This window comes from Suncus etruscus, chromosome 14 (assembly GCF_024139225.1).
Source record: "Suncus etruscus isolate mSunEtr1 chromosome 14, mSunEtr1.pri.cur, whole genome shotgun sequence".
Lineage (NCBI taxonomy): Eukaryota > Metazoa > Chordata > Mammalia > Eulipotyphla > Soricidae > Suncus > Suncus etruscus.
Genome location: NC_064861.1, coordinates 35,464,841 through 35,485,354, shown reverse-complemented (window position 1 = coordinate 35,485,354; position 20,514 = coordinate 35,464,841). Strand labels below are relative to the sequence as shown.

General features: G+C 37.3%; 1 protein-coding gene across 1 annotated transcript in view; it reads left to right on the top strand.

Moving 5' to 3' along the window:
- Positions 1–1,764: 1,764 nt before the first annotated feature.
- Positions 1,765–20,514, top strand: part of MINAR2 (membrane integral NOTCH2 associated receptor 2) — a 34,603-nt gene continuing 15,853 nt past the window's right edge. Inside the window, exon 1 of the mRNA XM_049787376.1 lies at positions 1,765–1,929. Coding sequence (XP_049643333.1) covers positions 1,765–1,929 — 165 coding nt within the window. The remainder of the gene's footprint in view (positions 1,930–20,514) is intronic.

Sequence of the window (20,514 nt, the reverse complement as noted above, 5' to 3'; positions counted from 1 at the left end):
ATCTAGAATACAAGGAATAATCTAAAATAAAGATGCCTGAAGAAAATTGAAGGCTTGTTTCTTATACTTCATACTTTGGCTAAGGGAAAAGGTCTAATCAAAAATATTTGGATCTAGGTTCTCTATCTCCACTTGCCAATAAGGAGAGCCAAAGAGAAGAAAGGTTCTTCCTGAAGATGTGTGTAATTCCCCAAAGAATCTTTTAAAAAAGCTAACAGTCTGAGAAATATTTGTTCTTAGAACAAATTTTTCTGTGTGCAGCCATAAAAATCTAGAAAGTACTAAGCACACACATGCACATTATACATATGACTCTTAAAATACTTTTATTGTAAAGTTGCTATATTATGAACTCTCATGATGAAGGATCTCTAACCTTCTTCAGTAAATGTATTAATAAAACCACCCAAATATGTTTCCAATATTATAATGTTAGAGATTAAGTTCAGAAAATGCAGCAGAAATGGTGACTACTTAAATACAGTTTTACAACTACAAATAGAACAGATATATTTTTTTTTCTGTAACATTCACGCTGTTGCTATTAAAAAGGCAAGTATTCCATTGCTTGATGAGGGAACATTCTAGCTGCTGATCTGTGACCTTCTTCTGAAATCTAATGCTGATGCATGCCACATGTAACCCTTACCCCAAAAGACAAACCATGCTGTTGAATCAGATGGCTTAATAATGATAAACAAACAAACAAAAACAACTAGATCTTTCAAAAACAGCTGACGACTCTATCCTTCACCTTTTCCCAGTTGGGAAGGTTTCTTTTCTCTCTTTTGCATTGAAAGTGAGAACTCCATTCTTTCCCAGTGACAAGCATGTCTTGCCTATGACTGAGTGACTAGTGTAGGGAACTTATCTCCTTTAGTCAGCATCATTTCTGGCTCGGACATCTTTTGGCCTCCCTCATTGGCTCTTTGCAGTGCAATGAGTTCATTTAGGGCAGCACATAAACCCAACCCAGCAGCTAGATTGCCTTTAAGCTCCAAAATGCCTGTGTGAAAACCCAAATCCACCACAGCAGTTGAAATTTCAGCTAAGAATTAGTGAACGGGCCCAGGCAGTATTATTGTAGCAAAGCATAACATCAAGTGCTATCTTGCCCAGGAGGAGGCAGATAGCCTAAGCATGGTTGGGTTTTACTGAAGCCTGAGACTCTGGGAGTCAAAGCAGTAGGAGAAACCAGATCCTATGCATCACATGTGAGATTAAGTGAGCTCAATCAGCCATGTGAGCTCAGCGAGGTTATCAAAGAAAAATTAAGTCATGTGTCTGCAGGCAATTTTCATGCATGTCACATGCTGGATACATGTGACACTGGCATTTTCCGTGTGAACCTTGAGCTGGAAAAGTTCCCGCAATATGTTACATTTTTCTTTTTCTTCTTTTTTTTAGTGAAGAAAGATATGTTGAGGGACGATACTAATTCCCAGGAGAATGTGGGGGTTCTCCAGAGTGCAGGAGGAAACTATTATTTCTGACTTTGAATAAATTTAAGAGCAATACATATGCAATTTTGGAATACTCTGAAATTTAACAAGCCCATTCAAGCACCTTTATTAAAACTTTGGGTGGTATAAGCAAGGTGCTGTCTGGTTACTGAGCAGGTGTGTTCTTTCCAAAGTGTCCCCCACCACTGAGAGAGTGGGTGTCAGGTAGCTGTGGGACCATCCTCAGGCTCATTAATAAAGGATGTGTCTGACAGGAGCCAACCTCAGTGGCCTTTGTTTTCCACTGTAGTCTAGGGGAGACATGGACCTCTCTGTTTTGCCAAACAACAACCATCCTGACAAATTCCTACAGCTTGATGTGAAGTCTTTAGTGAGGAACTCGGCCCTGCTTCAAGCCAGCCTGGCAAAGTTTCCGGGTGGGTACGATCCTACAGCACAACACTGGCAAAACCTCGTCTACTCGCAGGTAACATAGGGGATAAGGCATTATTCCACCTTCTGCTTGTATTTCTTTGTTACTTCCCCCACTGTCTCATTTGTGCAAAATAAGAAGAAAAAAAGGGCTGTAGGGTACAGAGCATAAGGCCACCAACCTTTTGCTCTTGCCATCCTGAGTATCAGGTCTGTCTCTGCTCTCTTCAGAATTTATAGGAATTCTTCCACCCATATGTTTCTCTCTTAGCATCAGCGTCATTTCTGATGGTACCTAATCCTTTTACTACATCCTTTAAGACATTTTTCAAACCAAATGTTAGACCTGCAAATAAGGATCGATAGAGGAACGTTCCTCTCTATGAAGCTTTGGTGGCTGACACTGTGGGCTGACTCACAATTGAGACAGACTTGCTTCAGTTAAATTGATCACCTTTCATTTTATTCAGAAGACCCAGAGACTGAACCAGCAGAATCCTAAAAATGAAGGGCTCCACCTTGGAAAGAGGCCCGATTTTCCACTGAGGTTCATATGGACCAGATAGTACCATTAGTTTTTCAAATACAAAATAGAGTATTTTTTATTAATATCTTTATTTAAACACCTTGATTACAAATATGATCGTAGTTGGGTGTCAGTCATGTAAAGAACACCCCCCTTCACCAGTGCAACATTCCCACCACCAATGTCTCAAATCTCCCAAAATAGAGTATTTCTTGAACTTCTTCCTATATTTTTTCCCCTTCCTTGCATCTTCCTTTTGCTGACCAAAAGGTAAGAAAAAAAAAACTGTAATGAGTTCCATATGCTGAAATAAACATAAAGAGCTTGTTTAGGCTGTACTCTGTTAGAAATAGAAATTATTTTTGTTTAAGGCATGGGAGGTTATGGGGTTAAGGGTTAGTTCATTCAGACACAAGGAAGAAGCATTTCATTTCAGAACAGATATGACTGACCTACAGACCTCTGCAAGTCATTAAATCCTTTGGAGTGGTTCAAATACCCTGAACAGAAATTTGTTTTCTTTTAAGAAAACTGTTGCTACTCACAAGTACTGGTGTTAGTTATTCCTCTGTGGTGTGTTTGTGGGCTGCCTGGGACCTTTATCATGAGATCATTCAAATCTCAAATGGTTATGTAAGTGTTTCCTCCACCTATGTGGGTTTTAATTTATTTCCTTTGTAAGCAGCTTATTATGACAACTGACTTTAAAAAAATTTTTGCCTCCTTCTATTTTATGACCCTCAAAAGTCATTTATTCATCCAATACCTTTTAAAAATAAATTGCAGTTTAAAGTTAACTGAAATGAAACTTTTACTTTTTCTTTTTTGTTTGTTTTTACCATGAAATAAAATAATTTCAAAATCAGTTCAGAAAACTTTGGCTTTCCTGTGCTCTGAAATGTACCCGTATTTTTTTTTTTATATTCAATAGATCCCTGTGAGAGTGAAAGACTTAAGACCATCTTATACTTCATATTGAAATTGAAGTGTTTTCTTTGTGGAAAAGTTTTAGAGCTCTCTGGAAAGTTGTTCCTTAACCTGAAGAAAACCACCAATTTTAAAAAGTGTCTTTTTTGGTGACCCAGATGGATTAAAATGGTTATTCAGGGGGAAAAAAACAAGAAAGCAAAAATCTGCCCCTATATTCTTGAGTGGATTGTTAATAATTATGAATAGTAGGTAAATTTATTGTAGCTATTCTTCTACCCTAAAAGCAATGACAGATTAAAGACAATTTATTGTTGAAAATAATGGCGGAGTTGGGGAAGTAAATCAATCACAGATCAGATATTTGAGTAGGTGTAGCACAAACTATGTATGAGTTACAAAATTTATGTTTTCTATATAAGATTGCAGTATGTTTCATAAGCAATTTTCCCAGGATTTTAATATCTCCAAGTTAATAAAATTTAAATGATATACTCACTGAAAATATAAATACACATATATGAGAAATAGACATATGTTTCAACATCTGTAATGATATGGAAAGAGGCAATGATATATCTGGTAGTTGTACCAAGGTAGGAAACCAAAGAACATTGATGTCTGCTATCAATTAGTTTTGAATATTTTGGTTTAGGGTGATATTAAATCAATGGAAAAAAATATCACACAGAGACTAGAAACTTAATTTATCATATCAATTCCATAGGACAAAAGTCTATCATTGGTCTTACTCAGTTCATAATAAAATAAGGATTGATCTTAGTCCCTCACAAAAATCAAGAAGCCAAATCTATAAATTCCTCAGACAGTACTGCAGAGCTGACCAGTTTAGCAAGACAGGCTACTCAGACTTTAATTTACAAACTATTCTCTCTCTCTCTCTCTCTCTCTCTCTCTCTCTCTCTCTCTCTCTCTCTCTCTCTCTCTCTCTCTCTCTCTCTCTCTCTCACCACTCTAACAAGGCAGAAAGAAATTTCAGCCACTATAGTAACAATATTAAGTAGCCTGTCTGCTATATGACCTTTCAAGGTGGCCATATAAGCTGCCCCTCCCATTCCTAGTTTAGAGCAAGTGCCTTTGATCTCTATACCCAAGCAATACAATGGATACCAATCTTTAAAGCTGGGAACAGCAAACCCTAGTCACATGGTCATGGATTGGGGAATATGCATAGTCCCCAGACTCAAGTGCAACATTTCCTGGTAATAGACAAGTTATCAATTTGGATGATGCTTCTGAATTCCCATCCATAAGAAGTTAACTGTTCCCACTATAGAGGTGCCTTCACGGAGACAATGATACCATTCTACCCTGATACTCTGATTCTCTTAGTTCCTAGGTACAAATGTCCCCCAGTAAACTTTGCCTGGGAAAAAGAATCCTGGCTTCATCAAAGAACCTGGGTTCTGAAAAACCACCTCAGAATTTCCATTTATAAAACTAAGGTAATGTTCATTTTATACATAATCCTAAAAGGGGAAGTTAACAAGGGCTAAAGAGACAGTACAACTGGTAAGGCACTTGCCTTGCATAAGGCTGACCAGGGGTCAATCCCTAGAGTCCTATAAAGGCAATTGAAAATATTTCCTAAATGAGTATAAGAAATAGGTTGGATTAGTAATCTTTGCCATTATTCAAAAATTTGTTAAAATTGTTTTTACTAGAATCTGGAAAAAAAAAACTGGTTAAATATTGTGGAGGAGAGCTTGACAAGCAGAGCCCAGGAAACAGTTCAATGATTAAGGTACATTTGAGACAAGGTTTGATTCCTGTTTTCCCAAGCATTAAGCATAGCCCAGTATAGCTCTGAAGGCCTCTCAATGTTGGGGTGGGTGATCAGTCCCCCTCTCTGGAGCAGCGGCTGGAGCCTTTCAAGGAGAGTCAGAAGCCATGCAAATTTGCAATGGGTGATTTAATTTATTTTCTAGTGCCAGGGTGACACCAGGGTCAGTGCTCAGGGATGAATCCCAGAGCAAAGACCCCGAACCATTACTTAGCAGTGTTTTTATAGAGCACTTTTCCAAAGGAACAGCACATGTCACGGAAGTAGTATTCCATTTGTTACATATTACTTAGGAATATAGCACAACTTAGTTAAAAGGAAGAGATATTTAGCAAACAAAGAAACAATCGTTAAAGCCTAACAGACCACCACTACAAGTTACATTTTGATCCAACAGAAAAATATTAAACTTAAGGTTACATTTCTTTACCTTTAAAGGCTGGAGGAGGGGGTGGCCACCTTACTAAAAGTTTTGCAAGCAAAGGTAACAGAAAGTATGAGCAAATTGGGAGTATACTGCCCTCCTTGAAGAGCCAGATTCTTATCTCTTTCAACCAATGCTAGCCTATGGCTCTGAAGGTCAGGAAACAGGACGCCTTGTAAGCTTAGGGAAACTTCAAACTTAAACTATATGCATTTATAAAAAGCAAAAATTTCTTGTCCCTTTCACCAGAATTCCTGGATGGCCCAGAAAATTCCCAGGTCCTCACAACTCAGGAACACTCCGTTCTCAGGCCCTTGAATTGAACCACTGACCAACTTGGTGGAGAATCAAAAGCAAGGTCTCTAGACCTCGTGAGCATGCTCTTGGATATTATCCCCCCACTCTCTTTATAAATAAAATTACCTTAAAAATAACTGAAATCGACCACTTAGTTCAAATATCCTAGACCTGTTTATCAGTCCAAGCTCAAGTGAGTCCCTGCATTTCTCAACACAGGTGGCTAATCCCGTGTTGACAGAACAGGCAGAGAGGCAAGTCAGAGCCCTTTGATGCCTAGACAAGAAGTCCAGCAGTCACAGATAGGAAAGCAGACCAAACATCCAAACAGGGGTTGACATGGGGCTGCAGGACTAGGGGAGAACCCAGTGGAACTCTGAGAAAAAACCACCACCACCGCCAACAACAACAACAAAACACCTGCATGGTGCTTCAAGGATTCTCAGAACAGCAAATCTTAACAAACATCTTAACAAAAAATCTTAACCAAAAAAAAAATAATAATAATAATCTTAACAAAAATCTTAACAAACTCTTGCAGGCAAGAGTCACTTTTCATGACAATTCTCCAAGTCGGGGACCTACAAATGGGAGCTCATCTGTGTTGGTTTTCAATTCAAGCAAGGAAAATGTCCAGACAGGAAAAAAAAATGTTCTTAGAGAACATCAGACTACCTATGGAGAAAGAATTATTCCTAGAGGCTGCTAAAGTGGGGAATCTGTAAGACAAAGGATCAAGTAATTTTAGTTGACAAAGCCTGAATAAAGCCACAAGCCACTGCTGATTAGCAGTCAACAAAGCCTGGGGCTTTAAAATCTCTTCAGTCTTTGTCTCAGTAAGGAGGAGAGCTGGCCAAGTTTGAAGCCTGAGTGTTCTTAGTTTTATTGGAAACCCAGGCAAGTCTATTGACAGACTAAGTTGACTGCCAGACTAGATCTTTTGCCAGGCCACATAAGACAGTAGGCCACAATTGACTAATGGATAGGAGAGGTCTATTCAAAGGTCAGAGATTGTTTCACTGGCAAGAGGGAGGAAATAGCAAGGGATTTCATGCAAGTAGGTTCTCCCAACACCAGAAGAGAAGGAAGGAGTACTGTATTTTCCGGCGTATAAGAGGACCGGGCGTATAAGAGGACCCCCTAATTTTACGGTTAAAACATAGGTTTAGGCCTATATTTGCTGTATAAGACAGAATGTTCCTGTGCTGCAACTGTATCTTCCACAGTAAGCCAATCACAACAAGCAAAGGTCCAAAGGTTATACTGTAATAGACGTCCTCTCTAACTGGACAATCTGAGCAGGCTTTTTACAGAGTAGATTCTGGTACAGAACACTGTATAATTTGCATGCATAAAAAGCCTGCTTAGATTGGCTGAGTTAGAGAGGAGGTCTGAGCAGCTTGGCAGTGATTGGTGCAGGATCAAGTTCATTTTGTGGCAATATTCAGACAATTTTTGTTTAGCGGCATATTGAAACATTTTTCGGGATATACTCAGCTTATAAGACGACCCCCGATTTTCGGTTGACTTTTTTTTTGTTTCAAAAGTCGTTTTATATGCCGGAAAATACGGTAACCACCTCCCCTCCTCTCCACAGATCTACTACTGTCCCCATATACCCCAAGCTTCTGTAAAACTTATCTGCAAGCTAACAACTCAAGTGCTACAGTGTTTCCTAATTGAAAAACAAGTGAGAAGTGGGAAGAGAGAGAGAGAGGGTGGGGGGTGGGTAGAGAATCTCTTCTGCAATCAATTTTATAGAAATTAGCAGTCTAATAGGGGCCGGAGTGATAGCACAGAGGTATCGCCTTTGCCTTGCACTTGACAGACCCAGGACGAACACATGTTTGATCCCTGGCATTCCATATAGTCCTTTGAGCTTGCCAAGAGCCAGGAGTAACCCCTAAGAGCTACCAAGGTGGCCCAAAAACCAAAGAAAAGAAAAGAAAAGTAAAGTAAAAAAAAAGGGTTAGGGTTAGGGTTAGGAAAATTAATGATGTGTCAAAAGCACTTTATTACTGAATGAGACATTATTTAAATATGGGAATGTAAGAGTATAATAAATTTCTTAGTATGAATATTGAAGCTAAAAGCTAAGTCCAGGGGCCAGAGCAATATCGCAGCGGAAGGGCATTTGCCTTGCATGCAGTTGACACAGGATGGACCGCAGTTCCATCCCCCAACATCCCATATGGTCCCCCAAGCTAGGAGCTATTTCTGAGCGCATAACCTGAAGTAACCCCTGAGCATCACCAGGTGTGGCCCAAAAATAACTAACTAACTAACTAAATAAATAAATAAATAAATAGGGGCCGGAATGGTGGTGCTAGAGGTAAGGCATCTGCCTTGCAAGCGCTAGCCTAGGACAGACCGCTGTTGGATTCCCCCCCCCCACATCCCATATGGTCCCCCCAAGCCAGGAGCAATTTCTGAGTGCATAGCCAGGAGTAACCCCTGAATGTCAACAGGTGTGACCCAAACAAAACAAAACAAAAACAAAAACAAAAAATAAATAAATAAATCCAGATAGCTAGATATGAAAAAGTGAATTAAATAAGAAACTTCATGGAAAGCTAGATATGAAAAAGTGAATTAAATAAGAAACTTCATGGAAAGCATAGTTCAATATTACAGAATAAAGATATATATATATATATATATATATATGAAAAGCTAGATATGAAAAAGTGAATTAAATAAGAAACTTCATGGAAAGCATAGTTCAATATTACAGAATAAAGATATATATATATCGTATTTTCCAGCGTATAAGACGACTTTTGAAACAAAAAAAGTCAACTGAAAATCAGGGGTTGTCTTTTATGCCAAGTATATCCCGAAAAATGTTTCAATATGCCGCTAAACGAAAATTGTCTGAATATTGCCACAAAACAAATTTTCCAACTTGATCCTGCACCAATCACTGCCTGGCTGCTCGGACCACCTGTCTAACTCAGCCAATCCAAGCAGGCTTTTATGTGTGCAAATTATACAGTGTTCTGTACCCAAATCTACACTGTAAAAAGCCTGCTCAGATTGGCCAGAGTCAGAGAGGAAGTCTATTACAGTATAACCTTTGAACCTTTGCTTGTTGTGATTGGCTCACTGTGGTACATGAGCACAGGAACACATGCAGCACATGCAGCACAGGAACGTTCTGTCTGATACAGTGAATATAGGTCTAAACCTATGTTTTAACTGCAAAATTAAGGGGTCGTCTGATATGTCCAGTCGTCTTATGCGCCAGAAAATACGTAGTTGGATATCACATTGCATTAGTAACTCAAATAAAAAAGGAGAAAAAAAAAATAATGAAGATACCCTTGAGAAACAGCAGAATCTATTAGAAGAGATATTATTAGGATAATGGGAATACTATGAGGTGAAGAAAAAGGAAAAATACCTTTAAATGACTGGTCAAATAAATAATTTCTGGAACCTGAGTACCAACATGTTAACTAGGAAGCTTGACCTGGGTTCAATCCCCACCATCCGATATGGTCCTTCAAGTCAACCAGAAGTGATTATTAAGTGAAAAGCCAGGAGTAATCTTTGACAACTGCCTGCTATGCCTCCCCACAAACAAAATAATAGTTGAGAACTTTCCAAACCTCAGGAAAATTAATCATAGAGTCCAGAAAGGTGAAAGAATACCAACTTTTCTAAATACAAAGATATATGCTAATGGAATTCCCAATAGACAGTACAGGAGATAAAGTATATGTCTGTCATGTGACTGGCCACAGATCAAATTCCAACATCTTACATGGTTTCTGACCACTACCCAGGACTACTCCTAAACACAGAACCAGGAATATTCCCTGAGCACTGTTGGGTCTGCCCTCCCAGGACATATACCAAGATACATTATTGTTAGATTATCAGAGATCAACATAAAATTTTATTAAATAACTTTAAAGAAGAAAATATATAGAAGCTAAAGATGCCATATGGCAGGTAGAGTACTTGCTGTGCGCATAGCTGAACCAGGTTTGATCTGGGATTCTCATATGGTTCACCATATGAGTAATTCCTGAGGGCTGAGTCTTCTATCTATCTATCTATCTATCTATCTATCTATCTATCTATCTATCTATCTATCTATCTATCTACCTACCTACCTATCTATGTGTGTGCATTTATATATATAAATAAAAACAATACACAATATTATATAATATAGTAAATATATTATTATAAACATATAATAAATATATACATATATGTACTTTTACATGTGTTTATGAATACATAGACATATGTGTGTATACAAACACACAAAGATCACAATTGGCTATCATTAAACTTTGCGACAAAAACCTGATAGATTGTGAGAAAGAAGAATGACAGTTATAACTAAAATAAAAAATAACAAGTTTTCAGGGCTGGGAAGGTGGCGCTAGAGGTAAGGTGTCTGCCTTGCAAGCGCTAGCATAGGACGGACCTCAGTTCGATCCCCCGGTGTCCCATATGGTCCCCCCAAGCCAGGAGCGATTTCTGAGCACATAGCCAGGAGTAACCCCTGAGCGTCAAACGAGTGTGGCCCAAAATCCAAAAAAAAACAAAAAAAAAAAAAAAGAAAAAGAAAATAACAAGTTTTCTAATTTTTTATTGCATTACTATAAGATACACAGTTACACAGTTGTTCATGACTGGTCACAGTTCAAATTCCAAGCATCATATATGGTTTTATCCCTTTCATTTCTAATTCATTTTATTAGGTTACTCTTTCTGAATTTTGCTAGTGGTTTATTGATGTTTTATTTTTAAAAGAAAAAATCATATTTTCATTAATATATTTGGTTTGTTTTCTTTTGGGGGGTTCCAGTTCATTACTTTCTGCTATAAGTTTCATTATTTCCTTTTTCTTACCTATTTTTAGCTCATTTCATTGGTCATTTTACAATTTTTTAAACTGTGCAGTCTAATTATTTATGTGGGCCCTTCCTTCCTTCCTGATCAATGCTTGCAAAGCTACAATTTTTCCTCTTAATACTGCTTTTGCTGTATTCCACAAATTTGGGTAGGTAATGTATTCACTTTCATTTCTTTCAGGAATCTTTTGATTTCCTCTCTGACCCACTGCCTGTTCAATAGTGAACTCTTAAGACTAGCAGTAAGAGTTATTTCTCTGTTTCTGTTTGTAATTCATTACTATTTCAGTGCATGATGGCCTGAGTGGATAACTGATACATCCATGTATAGGAAAATTTCATGACTTCATCTATCCTGACAGCTGCATAATATTAAAGGCCCTATAGTTCTTATTTGGACTGAGACATCTCTGGTTTTCAGCAAAATAAACAACACTCCTAGTTCTCTACCTGAGATCTCTAGTCTTAGTGCCCATGTCCTGCCCCAACTCCACCGTGTGTCCAACCACTTGGCAGGCTTGATCTCTAATTTCATGACGTTGAAATTTTCCTGCACAACTCACCCCAGGGTCTAGATCCCTCTGTAATTTGATCTTAAGCTGGTATGCTGCCAAGTTGCTTCTCTGATGAATTCCCACAGCTTGAAGTAAAGTCAGTCTCTCCCCTACATTTCCAAGGACTCTCCTCTGGAAATGTATAAAATGAGAATGCTCTCAAGGCATTCTTTTTGCAGGACCTGCGCTCATGGGAGATGCCCACTTTTTTTTTTTTTTTTTTTTTTTTAGTTTATTGTTAATGCTTGTACCTTGTTAGGGGGAATCAAAAAACCCAAACAAATCACGTAAGTCAAATTCGAGGAGTAGGATCCCCAGGGCAATAGTTTGACCCACAACCTTCTATCCACAGTTCAGGTAAGAGTTGAAGTATAGTCTACAAAAAAAAATGGGATGTTCATTTCTGCTGGTTGTCCCTTGGTCACCACTGTCAGCAGGAGCATCAGGCTGATCTGCTGATTTGCATTCTGTCCTTTTACTGGGAGATGAGTCAGCTGAATTCACAGGGTTTGAGTTCTCTTCTGGATGAGTGACACTCCATCCTGAGGAACAAGGAGGCTCCTGCATTTTCTTCAATCCTGCTACTTTAATCACTGTTGGAGTGGAGAAACCAAAAACATAGGGCCCTAGAATCTAGTTGCCTGGAAAGACGGGCTCTGAAGGTCATTGTTCTTTCTGCACTGGGTCAAACAAAAATGCCTCATGAGACATTTTTGGTACAAATTCTTTTTCATGATAGGCTGCAATTCCTGCAAGGATTTAATTATAGACGGTAAACCTTACCCTTAACAATGCCACAATCTTCGTTTTCTTTTTCTTTCTTTCTTTTCTTTCTTTCTTTCTTTCTTTCTTTCTTTCTTTCTTTCTTTCTTTCTTTCTTTCTTTCTTTCTTTCTTTCTTTCTTTCTTTCTTTCTTTCTTTCTTTCTTTCTTTCTTTCTTTCTTTCTTTCTTTCTTTCTTCTTTCTTTTTTCTTTTTCTTTCTTTTACTTCCTTCTTCCTTCCTTCCTTCCTTCCTTCCTTCCTTCCTTCCTTCCTTCCTTCCTTCCTTCCTTCCTTCCTTCCTTCCTTCCTTCCTTCCTTCCTTCTTTTTTTTTCTTTCTACAACCCATCCCCTTTAGGTTAGGTTAGGTTAGGTTAGGTTCCAGTTAGGTTCCAGTACATTCTCTTCACTTGACCTAAACTCTGTAGAGTTTGGTAGATAGGCACAGTGTAATTTTTAATTGGTGCCAATGGTCTTAGCTAGTTGAGTTCCTATAGCCCCTCTTGCCCTCACTCCCCTAATAACTTTTTTGCTGGCCTTCCTGTTCACATATTCTCTAGAGATTTCACCATCTTAAAATTCATTAAGGGGTGTGTGGGCAAAGGTTCATCTTCTGTATCTTTATCAGGCAGACCAAGGATTATAGTTTTTATCTAAAATGGGGGTGAAGTCTCCCGATACTTTAGTTTTTAATGGGGGCCCAGGGAATTGACTGGTTTGGGTTTGCAGTTATCAACATCTGAAAAAGATCATATCAATTAAATAGAGACATACCATTCAAAATGATCAGGCCCTGGAGCACTAAATGGTCCTCTCTATCCTTGAGAAGACACAACAGAGGAGAATGCTCTCTCTGGGGTGATGATACAACTCTCTGCGATGAAGTTAAGCAATGCAAACCAATGCATCATAGCACTATACTTGTTTCTGGACATTGAGCTATCTATATGAAGTCACACTGCCAGTCCTCTTCTGTATAAGCTCTCTAGTGCTTCACAGGTGTTGCCAGGAGAGGATACCTAGGATCCCCACTAAGTTCAATAATGGCAGATAAAGCATGGTTATGAGTTACATCTCCTACTGTCCTGCTCATCCTAAGTTTTTCCTGGTAAAGTTCTCACTTCCACTATTGTAGCCAGATTAGTGAGATGTACAGCTTAGTTCCTTCATGCCCAGTTTATTATAATCAATAAGCCCACTGTTATATGAATTATTCAAGGAATACCTTTAAGTTCAGTCTACTAGAATATGCTTAATTCAGTCAGCTACAAAAAAATAGATTTTTCTCTCCATTTTCACCTTAAATCTTGCCAGGTGGCTGGATAAACTTGGCTTGTTCCTTTGTATAAATCCAGCAAGGCTGGGAAAAATCTCCATTTGGGGTACCTCATTATTTATAGAGAATGTCTGGAGATTGGCCAAGGACAGAGTAGGTAGTTTATTAATAAAACATTAATAAGTTTTGCCTGTCATTTCAAGGTTAACCAGGCTTGGATAAGAGGAGCTAGCTGTAGGTGATGAGTTTTAGGTAGCCCTGGGCCCCTCAGACTGTGTAGGAGTATCTCAGTACAAAGGAGTCTGTCTGTCCCATCTCTCTTCAGGGTTGACAAAAATTCTGCTCTCCAGAACTTCTCTCAATGGTGAGAGGAGGGCCCAGGCTGTGGCCATTCATTCCAGATCTGGATGATTTTTGATATCCTTAGGCCAGTCTGCCTCTAGGGTCTCTGGAGATTAGCAGCATACACTTGTAACAGTATCCATCATTACTGGACCTGTCATTTAACCTAAACCCCTTTCATTTTTTTTCCTTGAGTAGAGCTCTGGAGCTCCCTAGCTGACTTTTAAGATTTCCTGTCTGCATGAAAAATAATCCCCAATACAGAGAGGAAAACTTCTTATCTAAATTTATGAAAATAAACATACTGCTACAAGCATCAAAACTGTGCTTGTTAGAGTCTGGAGTTGAAGGATGAGACCACACAGTTGGAGTAAAGCTAACAAAACTCTATTCTGTCAGTCATAAGCCCCATATTGACCCTGGAGGAAATAACTATGAAAGTTGGTCACAACTTGGTCACAAGTTGGATTCTATAGGATAGGGATTTAGGGATGTTCTAGCTTCTGATGATCTTTAAAATGATTGGTTGTTATCTGGGGTACCTTCCTACTGCTCCCTCATGTCCTTTCCAGATAGTTTACCTGATATGTCCAGGTAGCTTGGGGCAGTATTAATGAAAACAGGCATCAGAAACCCTAACATTTGGCTTTGAACATGTGGTCTTTACAAAATGTTGTCTCTCCTGTTCATCACTTAAGAGAAGCCTAAATGTGGTACTTATATAAAATGGCATCCCTCCTTGTTCAGAATCCAGGACTCTACAGTGCCAAGAAAAGAAAAAGCAAAGGTATCTCAAATTAAGAACACACAAAACTTATACATGTAAGTTTTAAATCTATTTGGAAATCTTTGATTTCCTCTAAGAAATTTCTAAAGGTCCAATTTTCTAAGAGCTCTGTAACATGAGTTTAGAACTTCTAAGCTCCCTTCCTATAAACTTCCTTATACAAATAAATAGATACTTATAACAATCTGGTTTGACCATGTAGTTTATTTCCTTTTAACACAACCTTCTGCAAATTCCTTTACTTTGTTCTGTCTTGTAACTTTCCTTCATTCCAATTTGCAACCAACTGATTATACTTTCACAGAATTCTCTCCCCCCCACAACATTCTTAACTCCATTATCTTTCTTGCATAAAGCACAGATCTATATTAATTTCTCTAAGCTTCTTTTCTATCTTCATCCTCTGACTAGGTAGTTTAGCCACTCTGCAACCACCAACACTCTCCCACACCCAGCTCAAAGCAATGTACAAGGCTATTCTTGGCTCTGTGCATTGGCCTCTTTTTCTTTTTCCCACACCCAAAACACACCAACTTCCCAACCTGACAGACTAGAAACCAGCACGAAGGTTCTAGGAAGGAAACTTAAAACTGCTCTCTGGTAATTTAGAAACAAATTGCTAAACCTAGCATAATAACTTGTCCTTAATGGTATTTATTAAAGACATTTAAATCAGCTCTATAGATTTATCATCTTTTGAATATTCATCTATTTGGATACAATCAAGTATTATAACTTGATTGCCATTGTTGATGTTTCACACTTATAAAACTATCTTAAGGCCAACATTAAGTTGATGATGCAAAATTAATATGGAATTGAGCTTCCTTAATTATATTATGCATTCATATTAAATAATATTGTCTAAAAAAGATAGCCACAATAATTTACAACATTTTCCACCCAATTCTTCATTCTTAGAAACCTCTGAAGTTAAAAAGACTGGGGCCGGAGAGATAGCACAGCTGTGTTTGCCTTGCAAGCAGCCAACCCAAGATCTAAGGTGCTTGGTTCGAATTTTGGCATCCCATATGGTCCCCTGCGCCTGCCAGGAGCAATTTCTCAGCAGATAGGATAACCCCTGAGTGTTGCCAGGTATGGCCCACCAAAAACCCAACCCCCCCAATAGACTGTTCTTCTCCACTGGAAAGTTAAAGTGGCTCACTTTTTGTCTCTCCAGTCATTTATCAGCAGTTTACTCATTTGCATACAGGCTATAAATTCTCTAAGTTGCCTAAAGGGGAAATGGGCTAGAAATAGAGCTTCCAGAAGTTCTTAAAAGTATGTGGTACCTCTAAAAATGTCAATATTGGGGCCAGAGAGATAGTATAGAGGTAAGACGTTTGCCTTTTATGCAGAAGGTCATTGGTTCGAATCCGGGCATCCCATATGGTCCCCAGAGCCTGCCAGGAGCGATTTCTGAGCGTGGAGCCAGGAGTAACCTCTGAGCACCGCCGGGAGTGACCCCTCCCCCAAAAAAAACAAACCCCCCAAAATAAAAATAAAAATGCCAATGTCTTTCCTAAACATACTAAAAGGGGAGAGTTCTGAAAGACTAATTTCCTTGTGAAGAAAACAGGAGCAAATTCTAATTCTTAATTACTGATAGGAACAAGTCACAGTATTTTCAAAAATATATACTCTAGTAGAAACTGCTAAAATTAAAGGTGCTCTTTGTAAGCCACTTGGATTGAATTTTATAATGGCCATTTTTTTTCCAGTAGTCTGTTATTTAGAACTGATTCCTTAACAAATTCCAAGGCTGAGGAATTCATGAGAAAATGACATTAAATAACCTCATGAATGACGTGAAGTTGACAGATATATACAGAACTTTCATTCCTAAAAAATAAATACAAATCCTTGTCAAAAATACATGGAACATTCTTTAGGATACAAATTATATGTTGGAACACAAAAGAAATCTTAACATACATAAGATAGAAATTATAACTAATATCCTTTCTGATTAAAATTGCATGAGTCTAGAAATTAATTTAAATATATAGGGAAGGGGAAAGAGGAAAAGTGGTAGTATATTAGCCTACTTTCTTGCCCCTCCAAACACTATGACTATGGTAGTTTCCCAGGCATCACCAGGTTAAAAAATTCAACTGTCAAACTTTTAGCATAAGGCAGAACAGTGCTATAGGTAACCTCGCTTCAAAGAAAAAGAGAAAGAAAAATAGTAAAACATCTCAAATGTGGACATTAAATGACATATTTTTTAATAACTTGAGTCAATGAAGACACCAAAATAAAAATGGTTATCTGGGAAACTACAAAACAACAATAACAACTAAACACTCCCCAAACAATAAAGAGATGAACTAACTGACCCTGTGAGTTCTATGAAGCACCAAAGCAGTATTTGGAGGGAAATTTAGAGCAATAGGGGCCCATATCAATAAAGAGAAGACTCAAAATAAAAATCTGGAGAACTAGAAAAAGAGGAAAAAAGAAAAGCAAAAATTAACAGAAAGAAAAGACTAAAAATAAGACCAAAGTTAAAGGACACAAGCCAAAAAGATAAAAAAGCTTCTGTGAAACAAAGAGTTAGTTCTTTTGTATAATCAAGAAAATATGTCTTTTCCAGGTATATCAAGAAACTATGATAAAACTGACTTTCTTAAAAAAAAAAAAGAAGTTTATGAACGGGAACATTAGTACCATTAGTAGGGCACTTGCTTTGCCTGCAGCCTCTCTGGGTTTATTCCCTTCTAATGAAGTTATTTCTGACTGCAGAGCCAAGAGTATCACTAGGTTTGGCCAAAAATAAAAATAAATAAATAAGTAGATACATAAATAAATAATAAAATAATTATTTTACAGGATAGAGAAATGAAAAAGATAGTTACAATAGACACTGCAGAAGTATCCACCATCATCAAATGGAAATCATCCCAGAGATACAAGAATGATTCAATTTATGCAAATCAATTAATAAACCAAAAAGTTATAAATCATATGATCTCATTGATAGCCACTGAAGAAAATATTTTACAAGATTCAATATGTTTTTTTTTAGAAATATATTGAAGAAATTGGTACTTTAAGTAACATACCTCAGCATAATTAAGTTTATTTCTGATAATCCTATAACTAATATACTATCAACCTGGTACAAAATTCAAAACTTTCCCTCTGAGTTGATATAACTAACTAACCCTCGCTACCTTTTGACAAAATTTTAAATATCTGACATATTCAATCAGCCAAGGAAAAAAAAAGAAAAGGAATTCACAGGGAAATAACTATCATTATTTGTTTATATATAACATACAACACATACATAAAACATATACAACATATACATATCAATATACAAGATATACATACATATACAAAATATACAAAAACGAGTTCAGTAAAGAGTCAGTATAAAATACATGTAAATATGATTAATTTATTTTTACAATAATTTAGAAGAAAGGAATTTTTACAATCCCATTTATAAGGTCAGGAATCTCCTGGACTCCAGCTGGTCACCCAAGCCTTGAGCACAGAACAATGGGTAGTCCCTGAGCACTACTTGCTGTGCCTTAACACAAAACAAAAAATTCAGTATAATAATTTCAAAAGAGAAGATATATCTGAAAATAAGAGTTAATGAGTGATGTGAAACCTATACAACAATAAACAAGACAAAGAGGAGATAGTCTGTGTTTATGGATTAGAAGAATAAATACCATTACAATGTCAATCTTATTTAGAAGGGTCTAAAGAATTTCATTTAATTCTTATCGAAATACCAAAAGTATTATTTAGGGTAAGAGAAATAATTTTTATGAGACAACAAAATATTCTAAAATACCAAAGCAAATCTGGAAGAAAAGGTATCCAAGGCATCATGTTCTTTGACTTTAAATTACAAAGAAAGAAGAGCAGTTAAAATAGCTCTGTATATGAACAAAATAACACACATATCAGTGGGAGCAAATAGACTGCTAACAAATAAATTTCTATATATGTACATGAGTGACATACATTGGATAATAAAAAGTTTCTTCAACACATAGTGTTGGGGAAACTGCACAGCTATGTTCATAAAAGAAAGAATAAATACGTTAGATCACAATTTGGTTTTAGGTCCACATCCAGGGCTTCCCAGAACTATTTCTGATTTGGTACTCAGGAGACCATTTGGTGCTAGGGATGGAATCTGGGTCTCCAACATATTCTGTAGTCCCTGAAATATCCCAGGCCCAGTTCACTTTTAACATAATACACAGAAATTAAATCAAAACTGATTAAAGAGCTAGATATTAGAATCCAAAAACATTAGGTATGCATTTAGAGATTTAATTCAAACACCAAAGAAAACAGAAAACATATTAGACTAAGCCAAACCAAAGGCCACTGTACAGCAACAGGAACCCTCACAGAAATACCAAGGCAATTTCATACCTCAGAGAAGTTATTTGTATAACCTATAAATGGCATGTAAATGGCATATAATTAATTCCTGAAATATATAATGCATACAACTTTATAATCAGAAAAAGCAAGCAAAAAACCAAGAAGTTTACAAAAAAGCTAAATAGGTGCTTCTCCAAAGTAGACTCTGTCATCTCTATGATGACTCACAGACTAATAAAAAATAGGCTCAGCATCATTAATAACTTGAGAAATGCAAATAAAAATTATAGCATATACCGTCTCACACTAGAAAAATAGCCAGGGTCAAAAATGATTTAAAAGGACCAGAGAGATAACACAGCAGTAGGGCTTATGCCTTGCAGGAGGCCGACTAGGATAGACCTGGTTTCAATTCCCGGCATCCCATATGGACCCAAAACAAACAAATAAATAAGCAAAATGATTTGAAACAATAAATGTTGTGAAGAATATGAAGAAAACAGAACTTTAGTGCATCATTGAAGGGCATGTAACTTGGTGTTACTGCTACTAAACCCAACTACAATCATGCTTGTAATCATGGTGTTTAAATAAAAATTTTATTTTTTAAAAATCCTAGTAAGGTATCTGAAAGATATGAAACCACTAAATTGAAAATACATTTTTAACATTACAGTATTCGTGACAATGCCAAGCATATGGGATCCACTAAATGCTCTTTGACAGATGACCCAACAAAGATGTGGCTCTATATAGTCAATGAAATATAACTTCAAACTAGTAAAGATAAAACTGTGTCATTTGAGATAATATGGATGGAATATGAGGTGAAGCTCATTTAGAAAAAGGCAACTCCACCATGTAGAATATCAATAACTATGGCAAGTGAAATGAAAACAAACAAATAAAAAACTGGGGCCAGAACAGTGAATTGGGCATTTGCTCTGTATATAGCCAAGCTGGTATCAGACATGACTTATGATACTACATATTTGTTGGTGGGACACTAGGTTCTACACACTTATACAGATAGTAAGCATTAGTCTTTAAGTTCAATAATGTTGCAAAGTAATAAAAATCCAATAAAAAACAAACAAACACAGGACCATAGTGATAGTACAACAAATAGGTTGCTTGTCTTGCATGTGACCAATCTAGTCATGCACCAGCTTCCCTTATGACCCCAAGCCCTACCAATAGTCAGGGGACCATATGTAATGCTGGAATTTGAACCAGGGTCAAGGCTGATACAACGAAGTGAAAAAAGGGTATCTTACCTTCTATATTGTCTCTGCATCGGACATCAAAATCCTTTCAAATTTATTCCTTTGCCCTTTTCCTTACTGTTTTCACATCTGTTTGAGAACCAATGAGTATTGTATTTATTTTTTGTTTTGTTTTGGAGGGGCACACCAGCCCCAAAAGGGTTACTTCTGGATCTATACTCAGAAATCTCCCTTGCAGTGCTGGAGGGAGGGGGGGGGGGCTTGTCAGCTTGCTCTCAAAACAAGGATGCTACCTGCTGAAAATCATTCTGGCCTGACCCCAGGAATATTTTATATGAATCCCATGAACTAGAATAGAGTCAAATAGAAGAGGCAGTTCTGTTGCTTCTAACCAGTGTCATTTGTCCTCACTTTTTAAAAAGTCTTATAACTATCTCTTCCCTTCAGTTTTAATGTTTATTCTTTCACCTCAGGGTCTATTTT